This window comes from Drosophila nasuta, chromosome 3 (genome assembly GCF_023558535.2).
Source record: "Drosophila nasuta strain 15112-1781.00 chromosome 3, ASM2355853v1, whole genome shotgun sequence".
In the NCBI taxonomy this organism is placed as follows: Eukaryota; Metazoa; Arthropoda; class Insecta; order Diptera; family Drosophilidae; genus Drosophila; species Drosophila nasuta.
The window spans coordinates 26,624,105-26,649,522 of record NC_083457.1 but is presented as its reverse complement, the minus strand read 5'-3'; the positions used below and the strand labels follow the sequence as shown (position 1 = coordinate 26,649,522).

Genomic DNA, 25,418 nt, shown 5'->3' with positions numbered 1-25,418 from the left:
ATTAACTAAAATGTTAAATGCTCTGAAATTTGAGTAGAAATGTGAATTTCTTGAAGATGCAGCAGAGAAAACTTCCCAAACTAAATTTAAATTAAAGAAAAAGCATTTATATATTTTTTAATCGCTTTTATTTGGCTTCTATGGTACGACTTATGGTTAATCTATTTGTAAGTACAAATTTCTGTTATTCACTTTGCTTCAATTGCATTTTTCCATTGCTCATCATAACTTGATCTCGATTCATTTAATATAATTTCATATTTCAGCGTCTCATCATGTGTGGATCGAAGCAAGTAAATTAGCGTAATACTACGACAGATAATAATAATATATATATCTATATATATATAGATCGCTTCGTTAAACTAAATTCATCTCTAACTATATAATTTGGGCAATAAATATGAAATTTATATATTAGATTTGTTTATTTAATATGTATGGTAGATATACAATATATATGTATGTATGTATGCATGTGTGTATTCATATGTATACATATATATGTGTATATGTATATATACTATATATAGTATAAGTATTAACAATAATTTCTTGTAAGCAATTACTAAGGTTCTAGTACATATTTACAAATGAACGATAGAAATAGAAACAACATTTTTGATGGGTGCATAAGATCTGATCTCAGACACTGCTACTCGATAAAGAGGATCGATCGAACGAACGATCAATCGATCGATGGAGGAGAAGCTGCTTGGAGGAGTTCTTGTATTTAATCGCTAATCAATCTCAAGGTCTGACCGACTGACTGACTGATTGATTGATTGATTGATTGACTGTCTGAATGGCTAGAAGCAACTACAAAAATACTTAATGCAAACAGCAAACTTGAGGCAGCCCGTCTAAACAACATTCTCTAGGCGTTTGTGTGTGCTTTGTATGTAAATATGTGATGTACATATTGATGTAATTGAATGTGTGTATGTATGCATGTTTGTAAAGGTTTCTCTCTCTCTAGTATTTGAGTATTTTGTGGCCAAGTACGAGTACAACTACTAATCGTCAGTGCCATTCAACAGGTCCGCCAACGAGAGCAGCGCCGGCGAGCAACATCCGTTGTTGCCACTCGATGCGTGCAGCAGTTGCAACTCAATTGCGTAGGCAGCAGCTGCAGCAGCAACCGCTGCCGTTGCTGTGGCAGAGGCGGATACGCTGGTGGCATTCGAGTTGGAGGTGGAATTGGAGTTGGAGGCGTTAGTGTTCACATTGCTGGAGTCAGTGTGGCGATGTTGCTGTTGCTGCTGCTGCGACTGTTGCTGTTGCTCCCTCTCCCTGAGCAGCTGTTAGTCAAGATTGTGGGGCGGCGTGCTGTTCGCACCGCCCAGCATAAACGATGAGGGACTGTGCACCGAAATGCTATCCAGGTCCAATGTGCCATCGCCCTTCTCCAGCATGCCGCTGCCATCTTGCTTCATCATCATGCGACGCCATTTGGCTCGCGCATTCTGAAACCAAACCTGCCAAAAAAAGGAGAGAGAGATGAGTGTTAGTTATGAGTGTCTGTTGTTGTTTGAGTGCTGAAGAGTTTTGCTCACCTGTAGGACTCTCTTTGGTAAACCCGTTTTCTGCGACAATTGCTTCAGATCCTTGGCATCGGGATTGTGATTGATTGCAAAGTAGGACTTCATGGTGCGCAGCTGATGATGCTTGAACGAGGTGCGCATTCGTTTGGTCCGCGATGAGGCGCTCATGTGTGAGCCGCGCCCAAAGTCCACATACTCGGTGTTGAGATCTGTCAAACAAAAAGCAAAAAATCAGAAAAAAAAATCACATTTAGTTGTTGTGCAGTTCGCGACTTTTACAGCTTGAGCACAAATGTTTCGGTTTACGACTCGAACATGCGGTTTTTTGAAGCTCGTAAAGGAATACTCGTAAAAACTTTTGGTTCGCTGCACTGGCGCCAGTTTGAACCAGGTTCAGCTAAACAGCAACACAGCTTCAGGTTGCAAGCCATTAAGCAGGTTTTTTTATGGCTACTTTTTGGTATTTACAACCTACCTATATTCGCTGTGAATGCCTCGATATCCTTGGGCTTGCGCTTGCGCGGTCTCCCCTTTTTGACGCGCCGGCTGCGGCAGTCCGGTTATGACATGCGATGTGGGCACAAAGATGCCCGTAGGAACAATACTACGACTGGGATCCGAGTGCGGACTCGACGAGTCATTGTGCGGCGATCCAAATTGCGTGCTATACGGATATGTGGCACTCATGCTCGACGATGCAGCGTCTCCCTCCCTCGCTATGCTATAGTGTGTTCTGTTCGCAGATGGGAACAATCAATTCAGTATTAATGTTAAATTGAAAAGTCTAATCTAAACTTACCTGCAATAGATGTGCGCATCGATGATGCCATATTGATCCCCCTTGGTGAGCGGCGTGTGGCACACGGTGCAGCAGAAGCAGTTGACATGAAAGACCAGGTTGCGGGCGCGCATGACCAGCTCGTTGGAGCTTATGGAGGCCAGGCAGCGGGAACAGCGGCGAGTACCAAAAAAACTGCAAGTAAAGAAGTACATTTACAACATATTTAGTTTATTTGCAGAAACAATACAAAGTAGAATTCTCTTAAGAGACTTCAAATTTCATCAATAGAAAAATATGAATTATTCTCTTATTAACTTCAAGAAAACAATAATGTTTATATTAATGTTTATATTATTATTTAAATTATTGTTGAAATTAATTTAGTAGAATACTTAACATTATATTTGAAATTAATAATGAGTTGCAATGACTCTTCACAGATAGAAAAAATCTATCTTTTTAAGATTTTTTCAATCTTAAAAAAACAATCTTGAAATACGATTTTTAGGTTGAAAAAGTCTTGAATCAAGATTTTTATGCTAAATTTGCATTTTAGATTAAGATTAAAAATGAAAAAATCTTTAGGAATTTTGTATTCTATATTGAAAAGGAGATAGCAAAACTTGACGTAAAAACTTTTCGATCTTAAAAAAAAAGAAGCAAAGTACTCCAGCAGTCAGCAAATTATTCTGCATATATGAAAATAGCAATTGAATTAATTACAGCACTTTAATTTATAGTCTACGAATCATGAAAACTACAAATTCGCTATTTCTTCATTGTCTCATTGACTTTAATTTTAAAAATTATTGATTTACAAATGTAGTTTTCGTATTCAGCAGAAGTTCTATAGCAATTATTATTGCCGATCTGTCTGATAAATCACAAATATTCTTAAGACAAGTTTGTGTATTTTATAAAAACCTGTTGTCTGATTGTTAGTTGACATAAACTTCTAGATTTTTGCAATTATTAAAGCAAGATTTGTAAAAAATTGTTTAACATCTTTTATAGTATTAATCATCATATTATTAAAACATTAACCAGAACTGCCTGAATATATAAGTAAGGTAAGAAAACTTAAAGACAACTATAAAAGTTGAGAACTTTAATTTCAATTTAATACTATTTAGTCTGTCTTTCTGTCTGTCCATCACCCTAAAGAACTATAAATGTAGGTATAACTATTAGAGATACAAAATTTGTGAACTACTTTCACAGTTAGTGAATCAATTTCCGCTGCTTTTGTGCTAGAGTATGCGCAAGTGTAACCCCAAAGCATTCTTGGCTTTTGTTGCCTTTGAACTCGACAACTACTTATGCACAATTATATGGCATGATGATAACAAAAATCGAAGCCTATTTGTTTGGGGCAATAATCTCGGCAGAGCCCAGGGCCAAAATTATGGTGCCTCAGTCGCAGCCTAATAACATGTTTGGTCAGGAAGTTGCCTGAGCTACTGTCGAGACGCAGTCGCAGTCGCAGTCAGAGGTGCAGGCAAACGGGAGCGGCACAATAGATCGGTTAACAAAACGCCCACTCATCGTCAGTCGTCATCCTCAGTCGTCAGTCCTCGATCCTCAATGGCAACGGCAACGTCATCGTCTCAGCAACATCATCTTTAACGTCAGTTGGATATTCGTGCATTTTGCTACTGTTTTCACTTTCGCAAATGACAGATCAAAGATTACCAACATCAGTCATAATCATCGGGGTGTTTTGTCGATTTCGTGCCAAATAATGATGACCCTGGACACAGAGAGTGCCATCCATTCCCAAGTCAAGAGTGTGGCAAAAGGAGAAACATCAAATACGCGAAACACGCGATTTCTTTGACATTAATCAAAATAATTGGCGCATTTCACTCCGACTCCGATGCCGATTCCTACTCAGACTCGCAACTTCGCTCAACAGACTCATTCGCACATCGCTGTCGTTGGGCTAAAATAAAACTGCAGACACAGAGCTGAACACAAAAACAATTCCATATAAATTTATCATATTTATATAGCGCACTTTTGTGGCATGCCCCTCGATGTAGTACTGTGCCTGGCTCCTCTCCTTTGGCTCCCATTTGCATTTCGTTGAAAATGATTTGGGATGTGACGCCGAGATTTTTGTCACATTCACATTCACATTCACATTTGGCTTGTCGCACAACTTGTCGCCGGCAAAACACTTGCGAGATATTCTTCAGATACAGTTGGAATTGGAGTCAGAAACGGAGAGTCCCAGACTCTCACTCGATCTTTCACTGTGGCAGCAGCAGCAGCAGCAGAGGAGAGATACCTTGTGCCGCAAGACGCAAGCCCCATAAATAATATTAAACATGGATGCAGTACAGGCAGCGTCAACATCATGCGACTCGACGGCAACAAACGGCGACGCTTTGCCTGCTACCAACTCATAAAACTGTTTCAGACTCGTACAACAACGAGGAGAAGCAGAAGCAGCAGCCAGAGCAGCAGCAGCCGGCGATGCCTTCATTTCGCTGTGGCACTTTATTTCATTCTGAGGCTCCCCCTCTCCACCTGCCACGCCCCCTTTTTTGTGCCTCAGCCGAGCCGAGCAGCGAGCAGCGAGAGCGAGTGCGAGAGAAAAATGAATTATGATTATTGCCATGTAAAAGAGCAGGCGAAATGTCAAAGTGACAACGCCTAATATATGATTATGTTTTCGAGCGCTTCGAAATCTGATACTCTCACACACACACACAGTCGCACACTCTCACACACACACACATACACACATACATATAATCAGAGTGTGGCCAGCAATTGCAGTCTCAGCTCCAACCGTCAGCTTGTTGATGTGTTGTTGTCGTTGTCGTTGTCGCTGTTTTGGCTTCTGAGTGTTGCCCCAGACAACAACAACAACAACCACGGCAACAACAACGACTATTTCCCACCACACGGCGTACATCAATCCCAACACAACGCGAACTCGGAACTCGACTCCAAACTCGACTCGATCCCGTTGCGAGTGCGATCCCAAAAACAAGAACTCGACCCGGTTGACTGCCTTGGTTAACCGCATCGTTCACTGCTCTTCTGGTTGCTGCTGCTGCTCGATGATGTTGTTGCTGTTGTCGTTGTTGTTGTTGTCCTGCACTTGTTTCGGAGGCGTTGCCCACTTGAAGCGTGCGAAGCTATGACACATGTGAGCATCACCAGCAGCATCACCAGCAGCAACAACAGCAGCAAAAGTATCACCAGCAACCACAGCAACAACAGCAGCAGCAACATCAACATCATGCTCTTCATCAGCAGCTGCTGCTGATGCAGCTCTTATGATAGCAAGGCCCTAGACGGTCTACTATATTTTATTGAAGTCAAGATTTTTGTTTAGCCTCTGATTACGCCAATAGATAAGTTTGCATTTTCAAGGAGAGGAAAGAGAAGTTGCTGCTGCTCTGGCTGCTGTTGCTGTTGCTGTTGGTGGTGGCTTTTTGCAACTTAGACGTGGCTGATAACAGACAACGAAATCGTGGCCAAGTGGCGCGCGGCGTTTGCTGCCACTTGGGCCACTCTCGCGGCCACTCCATGGACAACTCGATGATGCAGCTCCTGTTAAAAAACCTGAATAGAGCCGAAGTTTTCAGGGCGGAAATGCATATGGCGAACCGAGAGCTGAGAGTTGAGAGTTGAGTTGAGGAACAGGACACGCTGAAGTGTAAACCGACGTGTGGCGCAACTGCTGCTGCTGTTGTTGCCTCATGCAAAGGGCCTTGCTGCACCAGTTGCTGCATGAGTTTTTTTTGGGTGTGTAACGTGAGAGCATTTGTAACGCATTCAGGGATTGCGTTCACTCTGGATGCGGCGCTGAAGTTTCAAGTGCCACCCGCTGTGGCCGGCTCTTCCGATTACAAGTAGTTTGCCGCTGCCTGCAACGGATTTCCCAGACGTGCCACCCCGTTCACAGCAGCGGCAGCAGTTGCGCGCGCAATGCAAAAAAAAAAAGCAGAAAACAGTAAAACAGAAAACACAAACAACACAAAATATTAAATACAAATAAATGCAGTCGTGTAGATTTCGCTGTCGACGGGGATAACGTGAGAGCGCGTCGCAAGTTCGCCCGGGAGGACGTCCCGTGGTGATAATTCGATTCTAGGCCCTTTTTTTCTCTTTTGGCCCATGGGTAAACCCCTCCTTTGATTCTCCCCTCCCGAGAGCGCCGCCCTGCCTAAACATATACAATAATTATTTGCATTTATGTGTTTTTTTTTCTCTCCTTACTGTTGAGTGTTGTGTTTTGGTTTTGTTGTGATGACTGTGATCCTGAAATTGCAGCGCGACAAGTTTTTCCTATACGTGTTAAATGCGCTGGAAAATTAGTTTGTATTGCTGTCTTTTTTTATTTTTTATTTTGGTTGGGTTTGCCGCTATGTGGCCGTCGATTAGTTCACTAATCCGCATCTTCTTCTTAAGAAGACATCAATTTTTTTTTTGGGTTGATGTGTGTGATGTTACAAGCAACGCTTCTTTCTGTTTTTTAAATGGTTTTACATTTGAGCATTTACATTTGAATTGTTAAACGTTCTTTAATAGAACTCTTCCGGCTTCCAAGAACCGCATGCTCAGTGAAATTGCATGTATAATTTTATTCGTATTCGTCTTTTTATTTTATAGTTTAGCTGATTAGATTAGCGCCCCATTGTTTCAGTTAGCTGCTGGAACGCCGGGTCTTCGTTTTTGTTTTTTTTTATTTAGACCTTAGGGTTTCTTTGGCTGCCTGTGGCGGCTGCTTCTCTTTATATTTTTCTGTGTGTTTTTATTTTTTGGTTGAGCTCTTAAGTGTCGGTTTGCCTCTATGTGCTCTCGCATAAATTCGGCGTAAAATGATTTTTAAAGATGCCCATTAAACATTTTAATTATCGCGCTGCGAGTAGTTTTTCTTCTCTTTTTATATTTTGTTTGTGGCCAAAGAGGGAAGTCAAGAAAGGTTTAGGCATTGAGCAGCGAAGCGAGCAAGTGACCCGCTGCTGCTGCAATGTGGCTTAAACGTCATGGCTGCAACGCCACCGCCACCGCCACCGCAACTTGATGTGGCTTACAGTGGAATAAATAGCTAGCTCAGGTGTTCAAGTGCAAGGGTTAAACGACGAGTTGATATTTGGTTTGAAGAATAGTAGCTAACTATACTTCAAGCTACTTCATTTGCATTCTAATGTCTGGTTACGTTTAGCATAATGATATCGCGGCCATCTAATCTGATGTTAACTTCTTGCTGTCATCACAAATATTACATGATTTATCTGTTCTCTTTATAAACGAGTTGTATATATAATTTTCATAATTTTTTTAAAAACATAAAGTGCAACGATGAATAAATGTTAAGAATAAGAAAGCATCGGAAATTTATATTTAAATATTTGGAATCATTTTACTATTTCAGATCGTAATAATATGATGTTAGCGCTCAATATTAAGGCTATAAATGTCAGCTAATCATTTGAAATTTAGATCCAGAAAAAGTTGAATTCTAAACTCTTTTTATTTAATTCAATCTAACTATTTTTAATCTATACGATAAATAAGGAATTAAACTGAAATTTTGATGCTTAATGAAATCCAATCTAATTTTACTGTAAGTTAAGAATAACTAGAAATGCTAGGTATAAATAAATATAACCGATAAGAAAGTAATATAACCTGACATAAATGTTAATAAGAAAGTACAATCCGATGAAAACAGATAATTAGTAAAAGAATGTAAAGAAAGATACGATAGAATTATTATCATCGGATATTTAGATAGTAAATAATTTCAATTTCGTTTTTCTAATCTAACTCTTTCTGATCTACCTAACTAACAATTTCGGATTGTATATTGCTAATGTTCAAAATAAATATTATCAACTTGAATGTACATTTCAAAAATCAGATAATTTTAGTGTACTTTTAATCTTTATATGGTCAAATTCTTCTACATTAATATCTCAACTTTTGGATAATCTGTTTAGCCTATATTGTTAATGCTTTTTACTCTGATATTTCTACTACATAGCATATTGCAAATAAGATCTTGCTATGGATAGAATTACTACTTAGTTGAACTAACAATAAGAGTTGAGGTTTGTCATGAGATATTAAAATAAAAGAGGATGTATATAAACAATAAAAATTAGCATCATAATGGCTTGTTAATTTAGCATATTTGCTATCCCGTTAATCTAATCCAATTCTGTCATATTTCTGTCAACACAACCGCTGACTCGGTGCTTATTTGCCTCATCTTTGTTTTATTGATAATAGCTATTTATCTAAGCTTATTATTTCTGATCGCTTATTTAGCTATTCTCAGCCATTGTATGCCGCGTTTTTGCCTCGATGTTGGGTGTTGACGATGGCGCTACATGGGATCGCTGACAAGTGCTCATAAAAAATAAATACTGCGCTTTTTTCTCAGCCTCCATCTCGCTCTTCCTTTCCCTTTCCCTCGCTCTATCTCTCTCTCATTCTTTCTGGCAGTTTTTGTCCCTTGTGCATGCCGCAACATTGCTCAAGTTTTTGATGACGCCACATAGAGTGAAGTGCCTTGGTGCTGGTTTTTTTTTTTTATTTAAGGTGAATCTGTGGCAGGGAAAGGGGGCAAGGGTTAGGAGGCAAGTGGGGGGTGGTGCGGCCAGTGGCTAGAACATAAAAAAACGTCGTGAGATAGAATCATTAAACTGTTTGGCTGTTTAAGTCGTCGCTCTCGCTCTGCCTCTTTTTTTTTATCTCCGTTTTTTTTCGTTTTCTTTCGAGTTGTTGTTGTTGTTGTTGTTGCTTCTCTGTTTACTTAATGAATTCTGTAAGTTTTCTATACATTTTTTGTGTCTTGTGTTTTTCGCATGGGGCGCGCTTCTTTGAGCAACGAGAAATTATTTTTATTGCATAACGCGCGATTTCAGGTTGGCCATAAATTTGGTGCTCGAGTATCTTTGCCACTCGTTGGCCACAATTAAATGGACGCGCTTCGCTGACTTTCCAAACTGTAAACATTTTATGCCAAACTTTTCCCTACCCTCGTCTCTATCTTTCTTTCTTTTTTCTCCTCTCTGGCTTCCCTTTTTCTCCCTCGATGTTTTTTTTCCTCTCTAGTCGCTGATTAAGACATTTCGCCACAAGATGAAGAGACGAACGCATCTTATTCGTTTTTACTTGTTTTATATATTTTTTCCATCGTTGTGTTTTTTTTTTATGATGTTTCCCTTTGGTTTTGGGGCAGCTCGCAGTCCGCTCTGATAACGAAGCCAATCAGCAATTTTCCTTAGACCTCTGTCTCGGCAACAAGAACGTTTCTGACTTCTCGCTTCTCACTCGGAGGCCACATAAAAATTATGACACTCTCCCTCTCTCTTGCTGTGGCTCTGGCGCTTTATGGCAGAAGCCCCAGTGAGTGCAACATGAGAGTGTGCGAGTGTGTGTGTGTGTGTGTGTGAGAGTGTGTATTAAGATGCTGAGCCGATAAAGCAGCTCCGAGGCAGATGCTACCCGGCCTTATCCGGCATGCCATCAGCACAACATCATCTTGATAGATAAGACGCGAACTGAGCTGAGTTGGATGCGATGCAATGGGTTGGAATGGGTTGGAATGGGTTGGAGACTAGCTGTGCTGCGACTTTTATGACGTTGCCGCTGCTCTGGCAGGATGGCCACGAAATATGCAGAAACGAGGTGACAGCTAACAATTTTTTATTATTTCTCAGCAGTTGCTGCCGTTGCTGTTGGCAGCGAAACGAGAATTGCGGAGCGAAACAGGTACATTGCCTGATTGTAAAATGTCAACGAGTGCTTGCTGGCTGGCTTAAAGCAACAGCAGCAACAACAAGCAGCAATAAGTAGGAAAGCTACAGTCGAGTGTGCTCGACGGTGAGATACCCCGGTACCCATTTTGAATAAAAAGAAAACAGTGCGATATTATTCTTAAAATATACTAAGTTATTATACCACAAAAATACTGAAATATACCAAAGAATATATTCGGTATATTAATGCAGTACTCGATTCAACATATACCATAGAATGCAATATATACCATTTTAAATAAAAACAAAAGAAAAATGCCTAATTAATACATCGCTAAAGTGCTGAAATATACCAGAGATTACATATATTCGGTACTTTGATATAGTAATCCATTCAAAATATACCAAAGAGTGGCATACAATATTTAACAAAAACAAAAGTAAAATATACCTAATTCATATATATCGCAAAAATTCTTAAATATACCAGAGACTATATTCGGTATATTGATATAGTACTCCATTCAAAATATAGAATAGAGCGCAAAATATACCAGATTGCCATCCAAAGCAACTAAAATCCTTAGTAAGTAGGCAATTGTTCCGATACGCTAAAGTATTTCTTTTAATTCTTTCTAACCTTTTTCAATTTTTATCTGATCGCAACCAAATTTTCAGAAATTATAACTACTGTAGTTATTATTGTGTATACCAAAAATCGGACAGATAGACAGACGGACATTGCTATATCGTGTCGGCTGTTGACGCTGATCACGAATATATACTTTTTGGGGTGGGAGAGTCACACAGCTATAATACCCTTCTACTCTAATGGTAGCGGGTATAAAAAGCCAATAGCCAACAGAGTCGGAGCCGAAGTCGGAGTTGCAACTGCAACAAGGCGACGGCTGGCAGCGGTTTTAGATTTTTTTGTGCCGTTGTCGTTGCCGTTGCCAGTCTCTAGAGTAATCCACTAAAATCCAATTATTTGCTTTGCGAGCTTAAAACCTAAACAACAAAATTATGACCAGGCTCAGACAGAGAATGGGCAGAGAGGGGAGTTGAAAGAGGGGCAACACACGAGCATAGTTAACACCGCCAAACAAACCAACAACAACAACAACAACTGAGACGGCGATGCCCAACATATGTTTTGATGGCCAGATTAGTGCGACAAAATAAAAAAAAGCATACTGAATACACTCAAACACTCATGCACTCATTCGAATACTCGTTCGCATACTAACTCAGATCTAAGCGGGTCTTGAACGAACTCTCGGCCGGGTTTTGCGGTAGCCGATGTGACATGTGTTTTTGGTGCTTATCAGATGCTTTGTTTTAAGTTTATTGCCATCAAAAGTCCGCTTATTGCATGCCACAAATTTGTTAAGACTTTGGCTTTCATTTCGTTGCACTGGCAAGGCCATTGCATCAAATGCATATTGAATGCAAAGTGTTTTAAATGCTAAGCACTCAAAAAGCTACATAAAGTCCAAATATGCTTGATCGGCTTTGGCGGTAAGGCGTCTTTAAGTGCTGGAGATAACAAATCTGCTAGCAATATTCATAAAGTCAATATGTATTTGAATTTTCTTATGCCTGCATATAATTTGAGCCAAGTAATATTAGAGCCGTAAAATTGGCAATTAATTGCTGATGTGCTTCAATTTAATTTGCTGAAATTATTAACGTAAATGATATAGATGCTACAGCAACGATTAATAGCGATAATCAAGTACATATATGTATATATATGTATAACATTAATAGGTTTTCTTAAGTTGCATTGAGGATTGAGTTGTTAATCCTGTATAAAGCTTAAAATGGTAAATCATTTATTAAATGGCGGAACTATTTTATTCGTATTGAGTTGATATAGTTACGATTCATTTGTAATAGATGTAGCAAAAGAGGGATTATTACGCAGAGAAAAAGATCCTCAATAAAATTAAAGTATTTTTAACTCGATTTTAGCCAAGCTAAATTAATTGCTAATTTGTTTTTATTCAAATTGCTGGAACTTTTGTATATTTTCAGCCACGATTTGAATTAAATGGATTTTAGGTTTGTCAAAAAAAAAAAAAACTATGCTTAAAAAAGTCAAGTATTTCATATTTGATTTTAGACTTTTTCATTTCCGCTGCTCATAGGATAAAAGCTATAAGCTATAAAGCAATAATAACTGCGACTCTATAAAAACTGTAAAAGATACTTAAGAAAATCTTTTGTACGTCAAAAAAAGCCTACTGCAATATGGTCTGGGTTGTTTTGACTGACAATCTGGAATGTTTAGTACTCTTTTTTCGATGTAGAACTATACCAATATACCAAAAAAAAAAAGACTTCGATATATTTTCATATTTTTCGCGCTATATTTTTAATATATTTGTAACATAGAATATTGTTTATTGGCGATAAGTAGCGGGTATCTCACAGTCGATCACACTCGACTGTAGCTTTCTTACTTGTTTAGCTTTGCATTCACGAAAGAGTTGTTCAATGTTTTCTGTGTGATGGTATTAAATGATAAAATGAATGCTACGACTCAATCAAACCTTTTTTAATTTTATTTATTACTTTTAGCTTCTTTGTGTATATCTTAGCTAATGTTTCTAAATTATATTGCTTGTCCCTACCGTTTGATATTATAAACTTTTTAAAATATTTTCTTATGTATAACTATTTAACTTCTAAAGGCAATATTATATTAATCAAATTATCTTCCCTTACAAATCGATATTATTTATTAATGTTTTCGGTCTGTTAGTAGAGATGTCGCAATTATATGACTGCTTCTCTTTTTATAATATTTATGTAATTTATTTAATATACGATTGAAATTTATATGCTTTAACCGTCAAAATAATTGTTAAACATGCCAGCTTCTATTCACAACTATACTCGTAATATAGATTAAAGACTCAAATGTGCACTTTGATGTCGATCTGTGATTGTGCACAAAGTTGTCATGCGGCTTCAATTGAAATATTTTTGCAAGTTGCCAACAACAGCATTTATGACACGAATGTGTGTGTGTGCGTGTGTTTGAGTAATTATTTTTCAATAATTACAGTTTGACCTGCGTTGACCGCACACATGAGAGTGAAATTCAATGGAAATATCGATGGAAATAAATGCGATGAAATGTTTTTCAATAAGCTGGGCAATAAATGAAAAGTCAAATCAAACAAGTTAAAAGTCTGATTAGAGAGAGAGAGAGAGAGAGAGTCGAACAGAAATTTATCCGTAAGTGTGCTTAAACATTATTTTGATATTTTTGGCTATTGATTTCAGCTTTTCAATTATGCACAAAGACGAAGCAGCAGCAGCAAAGAGAAACATGTGTTTTTATTTAATATGATTTGAATGTGAAAAATGTCTTCTGTGTGTTTTTTAGTGTTTTCAAATTTTGAACAAAACATGAATTTATTGCAGCGATGCGTTCATACGTTTTTCTCATTGGGTCGCCGCAAAACACCCACAAGATTTTTGTCCCCGTGCAGAGTTAACGGTGCATAGTAAGGCATAAATTTTGCCTGGCCCCCAAACATGCCCCTCCTCCCCTCCTCCCCTCTTCCACCAGCTCATCCCCTGCGCGTTGACTTTTTGTCGACTTGGCGTTGTCATATTTGACATCAGCTATATAAATCAACAAAGAATGTCGTTGTCATTGTGCGTGCAGAGAGGGGGGAACAGTGGAGTGGAGAATACAGGGAGGGGGAGGGAGAGGGGGCTGCAATTTGATTGATAATAGCGAGCAGCGACGAGCAGCCCAAAAGCCGACGGAATGAAACGAAATGAAACATTACGGCGGAATGGATTGTGGATTGGACTCTGTGTATGACATGAAGCGCATCCCCATGCCCCCTCTCGGAAAGAAAAAAAAACGCTGACAGATCGACCCGAGACTCCGAGCGGCAGCGGAGCGAAGCGGTTGGCGTTGGGGATCAGACATCGAAGCAGCCTGCTTGCAGCATCAACTGCAACAGTCTCCGTCTCTCTCCGTCTACATCTCCATCTCCATCTCCAAGTTCAACTTCAACTCCAGCTAAACAACTCCGATGTGCCTCTCCGATTCGGAGATCTGCGATCGGCGACTCCGACTGCTGACTGCGTACTTTTTGAAATATGGAGCGGTAATAAATGTCACAAGAATCATTTGAGAGGAAATACGAGTGACGAGCGTGACTTGCTTGGATTTATGGTGCATAGTATGTTGTATAGTTTCTCTGCGTATATGTGTTGCATGTTGCATGCTTCAGCCTGTTTGTTGTTGGCTTCTTTTTGGGGCCGCTTGAATGATAAACTTTTTGATTTACGCAGCCCGTTGGGCAGGTGTTGTTCATCGTTGTTGAGGAAAACTTTTGACGCTGGCAACTTGCAACTGCAGCAACTTGCAACCGGCAGTGGCAGCAGCAGCAGCAGCTTTAATTGCCGCTCGAGCAGTTCCCTAACAAATTGTAGGCGTTGTTGTGCACAATTGAAAGAAATGCTTGTCTACACCCAGCTAAAACAAATGCTGCTGCTCTTTCGCTCGCTCAGTCTTTGTCTCTAAAATTTGGCATAATTATAACGAGTTTTACTTTAACATTTTGTTGTTGTGTGTGTGTGTGTGTGTGTGTGTTTGCTTCCCCCTTTAGTTGTTGTTGTTGTGCTAATCTCGCGTGTTTGCTGCACGTTGGTGCGGCGCGTGAAATTGCAGTTGCAATTGCAGCTTCCTAGCAAGTGTGGAGGCCACAACAGAAGTTGAAGCAACGGCAACAGCAACGGCAACGTCACCCACCCAAGCGCAGAGTGTCAACCTCAAAAAGCGACGTCGTGGTTTTTGGCTTTAAGACTGCAGCAACGTGCAGCGTGCAACGTGCAACGTGCAACAGCGCATCTAGCGTGCGCCGAGGTGAGCGAGCGTTGAAGTCGCGTTCTTGAGAAACACCGCGGAATGGGAATTCAAACAGCAGAACACACGCAGGCCCATTCAACCAGGCGCAGCTCCGCAGTAGCCGCTGGAGGAGCAGCAGCGGGGTAGAGGTGAAGATACTTATATGTAGTAGGAGGCAACTGCGACTGCAACTGCCACTGTCTTGGCTGTCGCGGTCTCGGTCTGCTTCTTGGCAGCAGCGTCACCTAGCCATAGCCTTCGCACAGTGGTGCAAAAACAATGCATGCATAAATATTTGATTTGCGTGTTTGGAAATCATTTTCTAGTCAATGTCTTGGCATGCAGTTCGAGGCTTTATCTGATTCATCACAGTTACCCTTTCCCCTCTCTTCTGCACTTGCGATCGCTTCTCAGAATAGAGCCACATCACATTAGAGTCAGAGTCAGAATGAGCGTCGGAATTGGCACTCTCTGTGTATATTGCAGAGTTTGTTATTTAAGTACGACTTACCTATAATAATCGTTTTTGCAATAAATGTTGCCATCACGTGAGTAACATGAGGATTCCCGTTCCAGCGGCTGCCGACATGCATAACACTGCAAGCAGCTGGCATGCCAGCGTTTTTCCACAGCGGAGAGGTAGAAGCGATCCTGCAATGAAGCATCACAAACTTAGACTTAGACTATACCTATACATATAAAATAAACGACTATTTCCTCCCAACAATTATGATTCTTAGTAAGTCGCTAATGAGTATTATGTTTAAGCATAAATACGAAAATTCTTTTTGCTGCTCTGCCATTATTTTAATTGCACAAATAAATCGAGCATTAAATTTTGCAGTTGCCGTCGGAATCGTCATCTTACCTGTATTTGTCGGCCACAGCCAGCGCAATCGTCGGGATTGCGGGTTACTTTGCTATCGTTGGTGGATTCGGGGCTGCTGGGTGGTCCAAAGGGTTCCGTTTTGAATGATATGCCCGATGTGGTCTCATCGCTAACCTCCGTGCAATCCGTGCGACTGCGGCTAATTGAGAATTTTGCCGTCGAGTCCTCGAATGTGGCGCGATCGGCGGTCTCATAGCTATAGCATGAGATATATATATTAGTTCTAGCTTGATATAATCAGTTCTAGCTTCAAACCCACCTTCTATATGACTCGCTGCCGTATGCATTGCCAAATGGCTTTGTACTGTGATCACAAATATCTGGACACGATGAGGATGTGGAGCATGTGCGAAACAATGGATGATTATTATTTGCACCTGCAGCACTGCCACATTGATTGCTCCCTTGATGTGCTACAGGTGGTGTTGGACTTTTCTCCCTTGCGCCGGGCCCAAGAAATCTTGCGCTCTGCTGCTGCAAATGTCCAAAAAAACCAAAAATATAGTTGTAGTTCAATTTAGTTACATTTTTTTTTGTTTTTCATTTTTTAAGTTGGGGTCTTTGACGGCTCATTGCTGTGTCACTCAGCTCTGAAATTTTTCACAAATTTCAAAGGATGAGCCTGGCCACAAATGATGCATGAAATTTTCAATGGCGGCACAGCTCAGCATACAAAAGTTAATTTCAATTAAGCAAACTTTTGCAGCGTTTTTCCACGAAAAACGTTGCGCGACATTTGAAGAGCAAGGCAGATGTGTGTGAGTAAGTGAAACAGGCGACAAAATAACGACAGATCCCGAACAACAACAACAACGACAACAACAACAACTCTCCCCCAGACAAGACATTCATTGAAAAATCCAAGAGATCACAGACCATATAATACGAGTATGAATACTCGAGTACATTATTTCGAGTACGAAACGGAGCGCAGACATCTTGAAAAAAAAGAAAAAGAAAAAAGATATACCATAATAATATTGTGTACAGACGATTTGCTTAGCCGGGTATCATCGATGCTCCAGTTTACTTATTTTTGATTAATTAGTTGAAAATAGATTTCAACTGGGTTGGCTGCGCAAAGTTATAAGGATGACAGGTTTCTATTCCCCAAACGAAAATGCGAACGCGAAAAATAAAATGCGAAAACTTCAGATTTGTACATTGCGTATTTTTTGATTTGCCAAGAAATTATTGCGCTTGCTTGTTGAAATTTACAACCATTTTGTTGTTTCGACTCTGTACAAGTGTGTGTGCTGTGTGTGTGTCTGGGATGTTGTCTCTGCTTTTTGGGGAAACATGCAATTACCTTTAGGGGCAATTGCAGTACCAAAGCATAAAGCAATGCTACCGAATTCGTGCTCAGCCATTTTTTGCTAGATATTTCAGCATCTGTTTTTGTTTTTTTTTTTTTTTATGTTTGTCCATACAACTAAAATAGCCAATGGCTAGCTGCAACAACAAATCACAACTGACAAGATAGTATAACCACATTTTTATGGCTACATTGCTTTTGTTGCTTTTGTGTTTTTGGTGCAACATGATGGCTTGATTTGCTTGCAACCAGTCCATAAACATAAAACTTGGCCACATTACACAAGTCATGCCTATAATGCTTACGAAATTCATTGAAAATATTGTTTTAATAGAGAGTTAACTAATGCAACATAACTTAAACATAACAACTCTATTATAAATCAAAATATTTATGTTAGATTCAATAAGTTATTTTTACTATAAGTAAATAATAATTTGCAAAAGCAACTCTATTGTGAATAAAAATATTTATACTTCTTTCGAGCAGTTATTTTTAATAAAAGTAAACACTAATTGAAACGAATTTCGTCAATACATTTATAAGTGCATTAAAAATAACTGCTCCAAAGAAGTAAAAATATTTTGATTTATAATAAAGTTGTTGTCTTTGCACAACTTTATTATAAATCAAAATATTTTTACTTCTTTGGAGCAGTTATTTTTAATGCACTTATAAATGTATTGACGAAATTCGTTTCAGTTTCAGTTTCAGTTTTAAAATCTGTAAATTTTTTATTACCAAAGTAATAAATACTTTTATTTTCTTTTTGAAAACTTTTATACCACTGCAAAATAATCCTTACATCAATCTATTCTTTCGATGTGCATTTCATGCCTCAAAGACACGAAAACTGTAAGAATTATTCAATATTTGGTTTATAATTTTCTAAAAAAACTAATCTGAGCCACTGATAAATGAAATTCTGAAAATGTGCAAATCATCTTAGCATTTATTTTGTATACAGTACGTATGTATGTAATAATTTTCTAGGAATGCCATTATCATGACATTCAGCAAAGTTCGTGTGAAATCCGATTAAGCACGCAAGATTATATTAAGATTGAAATTTGCTTCGGGTGTCGCTTTTTGTGAAGAAGCTGTTGCAACTCAATACAAAGCAGACTTTGTGAAAAGAATGGATTACAAACTAAAACAATTATGAATAATGCAAGAATTGAAACTAATCCAACATAAATTACATGTTACAAGTTTCAGAATTTCAGCTTTGTCTACTTGACGTATACGTAATATGACAGTTGCTGTTTGAATAGCATTCAACTGATTAAGAAATCTAGCAATGACAGAAATCAATTGTAGAAACGAGTAGATGATAAACAAATTGACAGAGTTGGAAACTTGATTCTCATGCTGCATATCTGTGATCTGTGTGCAACAGAAGCTCATCTCGATTGATCTTGTGTTATCGACAGATGATGATTATTATGATGATGACAACCACAAATACAACAACTAATCGTCGTGCTCTCAAAATGTATTCAAATGAAATATGCACAAGGGGGTTTTGCTTATCGCCGTCGCGTTGTCGTTGCGTTGTCTCTGCGTTGTCGTTATCGTTGCCTCCTCATTGGAGGAGCAGTAGGAGAAGGAGAAGGAGAGGGCGGAGTGTAGCTTTTGGTCTGGCATTGATAACATTTGTAACCCGAGCGCGAGATAAATCACAAATTAATCAGCACTCACAGACCTGCTGCTGCTGACTCAAAATTGTCTATAGAATGGAGCACAAACTAGAGAGAGAGAGGAACTCAGAGAGTGGGGTCAGTTGTTGGGGACTGATCGAACTTTAAACTGTTAAGTTTTATTTGTTTTTTTTTTGATTGTTGGATGTTTCGATGCTTACCCAATGCATCACAGGGCGCTCTTCGGTGCAGACGCCCATGTGCGTCTTTTGGAATGACACGAGGTCTATTTCCAACGATGATGATGTCTGTCTGGTGTATGTTTGTTTTGTTGTTGTTTGTTGGCTGTGTTTTGTTGTTCTTTGTTGCTGTCAATGTTTGCTAATATATCCTGAAGGCTTTTCGATTGGTTTATTGGTCCAGTAATCCCTTTTGCTTTTGTGGCGGCGTTTTGTCTTATAAGATATTTATTGGCTTTATACCCGATATACCCGATATATAAGCATATGCACGATATACTTTAATATATTAGATTTGTGTGTATGTCGTTCACTTGACACTTGGTTGTCTCAATTCATGAAACAACACAATTTACGAGCGAGTTTGCTGAACATCAAATCACTGAACATCGATTTATAGGTTTAACATTTTTACGATCGGATTCTTTATTTCTTTTTTTTTTTGATGTGTGCCAAATGTTGTCGTCAGCAAGGAAACTTCTTCTTATACAATTATTAGGTATTTAGTTTTGTGTATTTTGTTGTTTTGCATTTACATATATATTTCACTAAATACGTTTTGCATTGATATTCTCATTCGCTTGTATTTAATTTATTTGAATTTCAGCTTCAAGGTAATTTAAGGAACATTTGGGTTTTAGATGACACGCACACACTCGAACACTCGAACACACACACACACAGAGAGAGAAACACTTGTCTTCTCGTTGACTTGTTAGCAGGTAAAGTTGACTTGTTTTAGACAGCCGCTCCTGAACGATATTAAAAAACCCCGACACGGGACACGGACTCGACTCCCGAGATCGACACCGGTTGCAATGTCAAACGATAACAGAACGAAAAGTCCCAGATCCCCGAAAATTAATTTATGACATTAATTTACGAGACAGCGCGAGAATGGCACTCCGAAATTGAGTTGGTAGACGACATACACGACATACACGTAGCAAATGTATATAGTTGTTTAGTAGTAGTAAAAGGTCGGTCCACTGTTCGCTGGTCAGTCTCTGTGTGTTCCTACGGCAGCCCCAGAAGATGCGTGCTGCTGATAAGGCATTAGAGAGCAGCGGCTGAGCGGCTGAGCGTCTAGAGGCAGAGACGTAGACGTAGACGAAGACGAAGACGGAGGCAGTTGCGGATGCGCTCGGCTTGTCCGCCTTTCAGTTCACTTTGGTTCAGTTGAGCTCTGTTCGGTTCTGTTTATTGCCGATTGTGTTTGAGTATGTTTTTTATTTCGTTTCGTTTTTGATAACTAAATAAGAATTTGAATTGGACGTGGACGGTCTCGCAGCTGCGTTCTTGATCTTGCTGTGTTGTGTTCCGTGTTTGCGCTGCGAATACAATTCGTTGTCATTCAGCAACCAAAAAACCAACCGACGGCACTTGTATTATGTGGTATTGAAGTATTGCGATGCCGTCGTAATCAGCGAGGTTAAAGGTTACACCCGCGGCAAACACAAACGATGCTCGGCCAGAATTCTATTTCAATGTCTCTCTTTTGTATTTTTTTATAAGTGTTATACAGTTGTTGTTGTGGGAAAAAACAAACGAAAAAAACGTTGCGAACCGAGAGCGACGTATGAGCGACTGTTGTTGTTGCCACGCGTTTTGAAACTAAGCTGCCACAAACGAAATGAGAACTCGCGTTACGTTGCGTTGCGTCGCGTTGCGATCCGATTCGATTCGATTCGAAACTTCCGCGCAGACAACCAGTCAGCGTAGCGGCGTATTACTGTGTGTTTGTGGCCTGCAGCAGCGGATTCACACAAGCTTCAAACTCAGACGACGACCCGCTCTTTCCGGCACTAACACTGACACACAGTCACACACACACACGTACACAATTCAACTGAATCAACCACCTTTCGTTGTATCTCGCTTGCACTCGTCGGCTCTCGCTGCCAATGCGGCATTCGCTCTCTTTTGTGCACTGCTCTCGCTCTCTCGTGCGTTATGCACACACAGCAAATGGCGGCGCTCTCAGCTGATTTGTGTTTGTATGCCTTTCTCGCTCGCACGCACACTGCAAGTGCCGTTTGAGGGCGTGGTGTTGTCGTCGTCGTCGTTATTGTTGTTGTTGTTGTCGTCGTCGTCAGTCAACTGTGTGTTGACTCTGTGTGTGCTGCTGTTGCGGCTGCTGTTGCTTCAGCTTCAGCTTCTGCCGCTGCCTGCCCCCGCTGGCAAAGAGTTGGGGGCACGATGGCTGGCTGCCAAACATGAATAATGCAACAGCAACAGCAACATCAGTGGCAGTGGCGGTGGCAGCAACGGTGGCAGCAGCCGCCGATTGTGGCATCACTTGGACCCCATGACAGGAATTTTGCGCTCGCTGGCAAAAGATGTTGGCTGGCTGCTGGCTGCTGGCAGCCTTGCTAACCAACAACTAAGAAGACGTTGCTTGTCTCTCTTGTTCTTGTTGTTGTTGTTGTTGGTGTTGTTTCGTTATTTTTGTTGTTGTACGTTGTATATGCGTTTGCCTTTGGCATCTCTAAGGCTGGCCTCCTTCAGTACTTTTGCTGTTGCTGTTGCTGTAAAAGGCAAAAAGTTTTGAAGAAAATCGAGCAGGTCTTATTTATTTAGATTTTTTCTTTTGCCATTTTATGATATTTTTTTTTATACATTTTTATTATTACAGACTTCTTTTTTTTTATATTTGTACTTTTTGCTTGGCTTTAAAGTTGTTTTGTTGTTGTTGTTGCTTTGCTGTCGTTGTCGATTTCTTTTCTGATACCTCTTCTGCATTGTTGTTGTCTTACTTTGATGGCTTATAAAAAAATCAAATAAAACTAAAAAAATAAAAAGCATTCAAGGGATGGCGTCTTCTCCTTCTCCTTCTGCTGCTGCTGCTGTTGGTGGGTGAGACTTTGGGTTGGAGACTTTTGCTCGCAAGTATCGGATTCGCATTGTCAGCTTTTCTTATTCGGTTTATTTTTCTTTAAAAAAGAAAACGAAAAAAAACAACAACAAACATAAGTAGGTACACGAGTACATACGAGAAATGTTGAATACATATGTGTGCTATATCGTATATTATGTACAACAAAACTTATATAAAAGTTTTTCGTACTCTGCTCGTTTCTTTTCTTTGGCTTTGGGCAAAATGTTTTCTGCAGTCGTGCAAAGAGTTCTGTTAAATGTTTTATGTTATATACACACAGAAGCATGAAGTGCAACTAGGGAACATCTAAAAACTTTAAAAAACTTATGCTACAACTTCCTAAAACTCTCATAATCCATTAGCAAGCTGTGCTACGACATTACGTATACGTCCCGTGGTATCTGCTTGTCATAACAATTTTATTAAAATGAGGTTACTTATAAAATGTAAAGTGTATTTCATTTTTGCAATGTTACGGTTTTTGTCGTTTGAAAGTTTCCATCTTTATTTTACTTTAAAAGTTGTTTAAGACTACTTTAAGTAGCTTGGTTCAATTTATGTTTTGATTAATTAATGACCCAAGTGAGGAACTCTCTGATAGGGGTAGAAGTATCTCAACTTTCTTATGCTAATTCTGGCGTTTGTGGGATCCCATTAAATAACTTGTTATGTGGCTACATGGAAAACCAGAAAGCAAAGAGATAAACCAAAAATATATGCACCCTTTAATCATATTTCCATATGGATTCATCCATTTCTTATGCATGCTGGATATGAAGACGAAATAAAAGGAGAGAAGGATCAATTAAAAGAATTGATAGATGCTCTCAAGTTGACAATGTGATTTTTATGCCACAATGGCGATGCTGGTGATGCTTCAGCTTCCACTGGAGGATGGATGGAGGATGCTTTCGCTCGGCTCCAGCTCCTGATGTTGCTGACGTTGATGTTTCTTGTTGTTGTTGTTGTTGCCGTTCTGTTGCTGTAGCTGTAGCTGCTGCTGTTGTCGTCGTGGTCGTTGCCGTTGTCGTTGTCGATGGCTGTCATTGAGTTTCGCATTTCAGAATAAAAATTCAAAAGTGCTGGGCATGTGCAGCAGCTTCAAAAAGGGGGTAACACACACAGGCACACACACACACACCTGTTTTCTGGTTATCTGTATGTGTGTGTGTGTGTGTGGCATGTTTGTACATCAACGCGCATATAACAAATAAACAAACAAACCAACATACAGAGAGAAAGAGGAGACTTAGCTTGTTGTGTGCGCTTGCAATTGTGAATAACAGCAGCAACAACAACTACAACAACAAAGAGAACTACAACAAGCACTACAACAACAACAACAACAACAACAAGTAGAAGAGCCCAGCGTAAAACAACAATGTGCTGAAATCTTTTGCAAGTTTGCTGTTGTTGGCTGCCGCTCTCTGTTTTTCTTTTCTTTCATTTCAACCCAACGCAGTTGCCCCTTACTCGTATTTGCTTTTTATTTTTATTTTATTTTATTTTCATTTCATTTTTTTTTTTGGTTTTATTTGCAAGCTCTGTGTAGTAGGTTTTCTTGTATTTCTGCTGCTGCTGCTGCTGCTGCTGCTCTTGTTGCTCGAAAGTGTTGAATGTCTGCGGAAAGTTACAAAGGTGGTGTCGTCGTCGTCGTCGTCGGCGGCGTCGTCGCTACTCCCCCATCTGCACCACCGCCATCACCACCTCAATCCCTACATACATTCGTATACATGTATTCATCCCATTCCCCATTCTCAGTCTCACAGTCTGAGAGACCCATTGCTATGCTTAGCCAGAGCCTGAGGCACGCTCTTCAACATTTTCTGTGCCGCTTTGCAGTACATGAAGTTTGAATTTTTGTTATACCCTATAATCGCATGACCGAGAGTGATTAAGCGATTACAACAATGAGCTTTAAATGTATAAAAGTAAACAAATAGCAACAAGCAGCCACAGTAGTATAACATAAGACATAAAGAATGATAGTTAATATCCCTTTAATTATACTATTCCGAGATGAGCTAAGCAAACCGATGTATAGTAAGCCTTAAACATATTAAATTAAAATTGGCGTTGTAAACTAGAACAGCTTTAACATATATTAGGCACAATATTTGATAGTAAGTCGAAAAATAAAATAATGTTATAATAATTTGTATACAATTTTAGAGTAAATCGAACAATAAAATAAAATAATTGAAATATTACAAAATGATTTCCAATTCTCGTTTTATTAGCTACTTGTTTCTATTAAATTATCTTCTACTGAAGATTCCATTTAAGTTGTTTAAAGAGATTTATCAAAATTAATACTAATACTAATTTAATCTATAAAACGTAGTTGGTCCACAACTTAAATGTAAATTATAAATAAAGAACAATATCATATTGACAATTTAATTTCCACATATTACATTTTAAACTTGTGCTTTTTAGATGAACTCTTAAAATGTATATTTAGTTTAGAGTTTCCTCTTTAACAATTTCTATAAACTTTTACTGTACTATAATACAATACATATATATTAATCATTTGATTTTCTATGATTTAAGAATATCGTTTTGTGGAATTAGTCTTTCTATCATAATTTATTAATGAGTTTTGTAACTTTAAGCTTTTTGTGGCTTAAAAATCTTCGAAATGATTATTCTTTATAATATACAAAATATTCTACAAATGTACATAGATCCTTTTACTAATTGCCAGGGTATTTGCAGATCATGCAAAATCGTAAACAAGTCTTCTTTATTTGTTATCGTTTCTTGTTGGGCTTCTGGTACTTCTTGGCAGCTTCCTGGCACGTTTTGTGCTGGGTGTGGCAGGCACACCCACTCATACTCACACACACACAGAGACACACTTGTACTCGAATACACACACACACACTTAGAGACAAAACATAGAGAAATGTATGGACGCCTGCCGCCGAAAAACCTGGACTTGAGTTTACTTGTCTTTTGCCGTTGAATTTGCCATTTCAACTTTTTGTTTTGAAACAGCTCCCACGTTGAGGTTTTCGGCTTCAAAATGCGAGAGTTTGAATGTGTGTGTGTGTGTGTGTATATATATACATATGCAAGTTTGTACGCTCCATAATATTTCCTAAAAGGATTCGAAACGAGGGCTTTGGTTTTGCGTGCAAAGTTTTTGTTGCTGTTGCAGTCGTTTTTCTTTTTTCTGTGTTTTTTGTGAATGCAACGCCAAAGCGCAGCACTTGTGTAACAAGCGTCGAACACACACACACACACACACACACAGCCACAGACACACTGAGAAGTGGAAACGTAATATCGGATTTTCGTATTTACGTAACTGCGGTTCCTTTACACACACACAGACACAGGCACACACACAGTAAAACACACACGAGAGGCAAAGAGTCGTTGCCGTCGCAGTAGTTTTTGTTGCTGCTTCTATGTACTTTTGAAACACCAAAAGGTTGCTTTTGTAGGGCATGCCCACTCACACACGCACAGATACACACTTGTCCTGCGCCGTGATCCTGCTTCGTCCTGCACA

At 39.3% G+C, this 25,418-nt stretch overlaps 1 protein-coding gene across 1 annotated transcript; it reads right to left on the bottom strand.

The window, feature by feature from the left end:
* Positions 1-101: 101 nt before the first annotated feature.
* Positions 102-20,758, bottom strand: LOC132790518 (protein apterous). Its single transcript, XM_060799072.1, is given in 9 exon segments — positions 102-1,478; positions 1,557-1,753; positions 2,020-2,077; positions 2,079-2,277; positions 2,344-2,517; positions 15,446-15,585; positions 15,803-16,019; positions 16,083-16,297; positions 19,000-20,758. Coding segments are annotated over 9 exon segments (1,413 nt in total). The 5' UTR covers positions 19,039-20,758; the 3' UTR covers positions 102-1,304.
* Between the last annotated feature and the right edge of the window lie 4,660 nt (positions 20,759-25,418).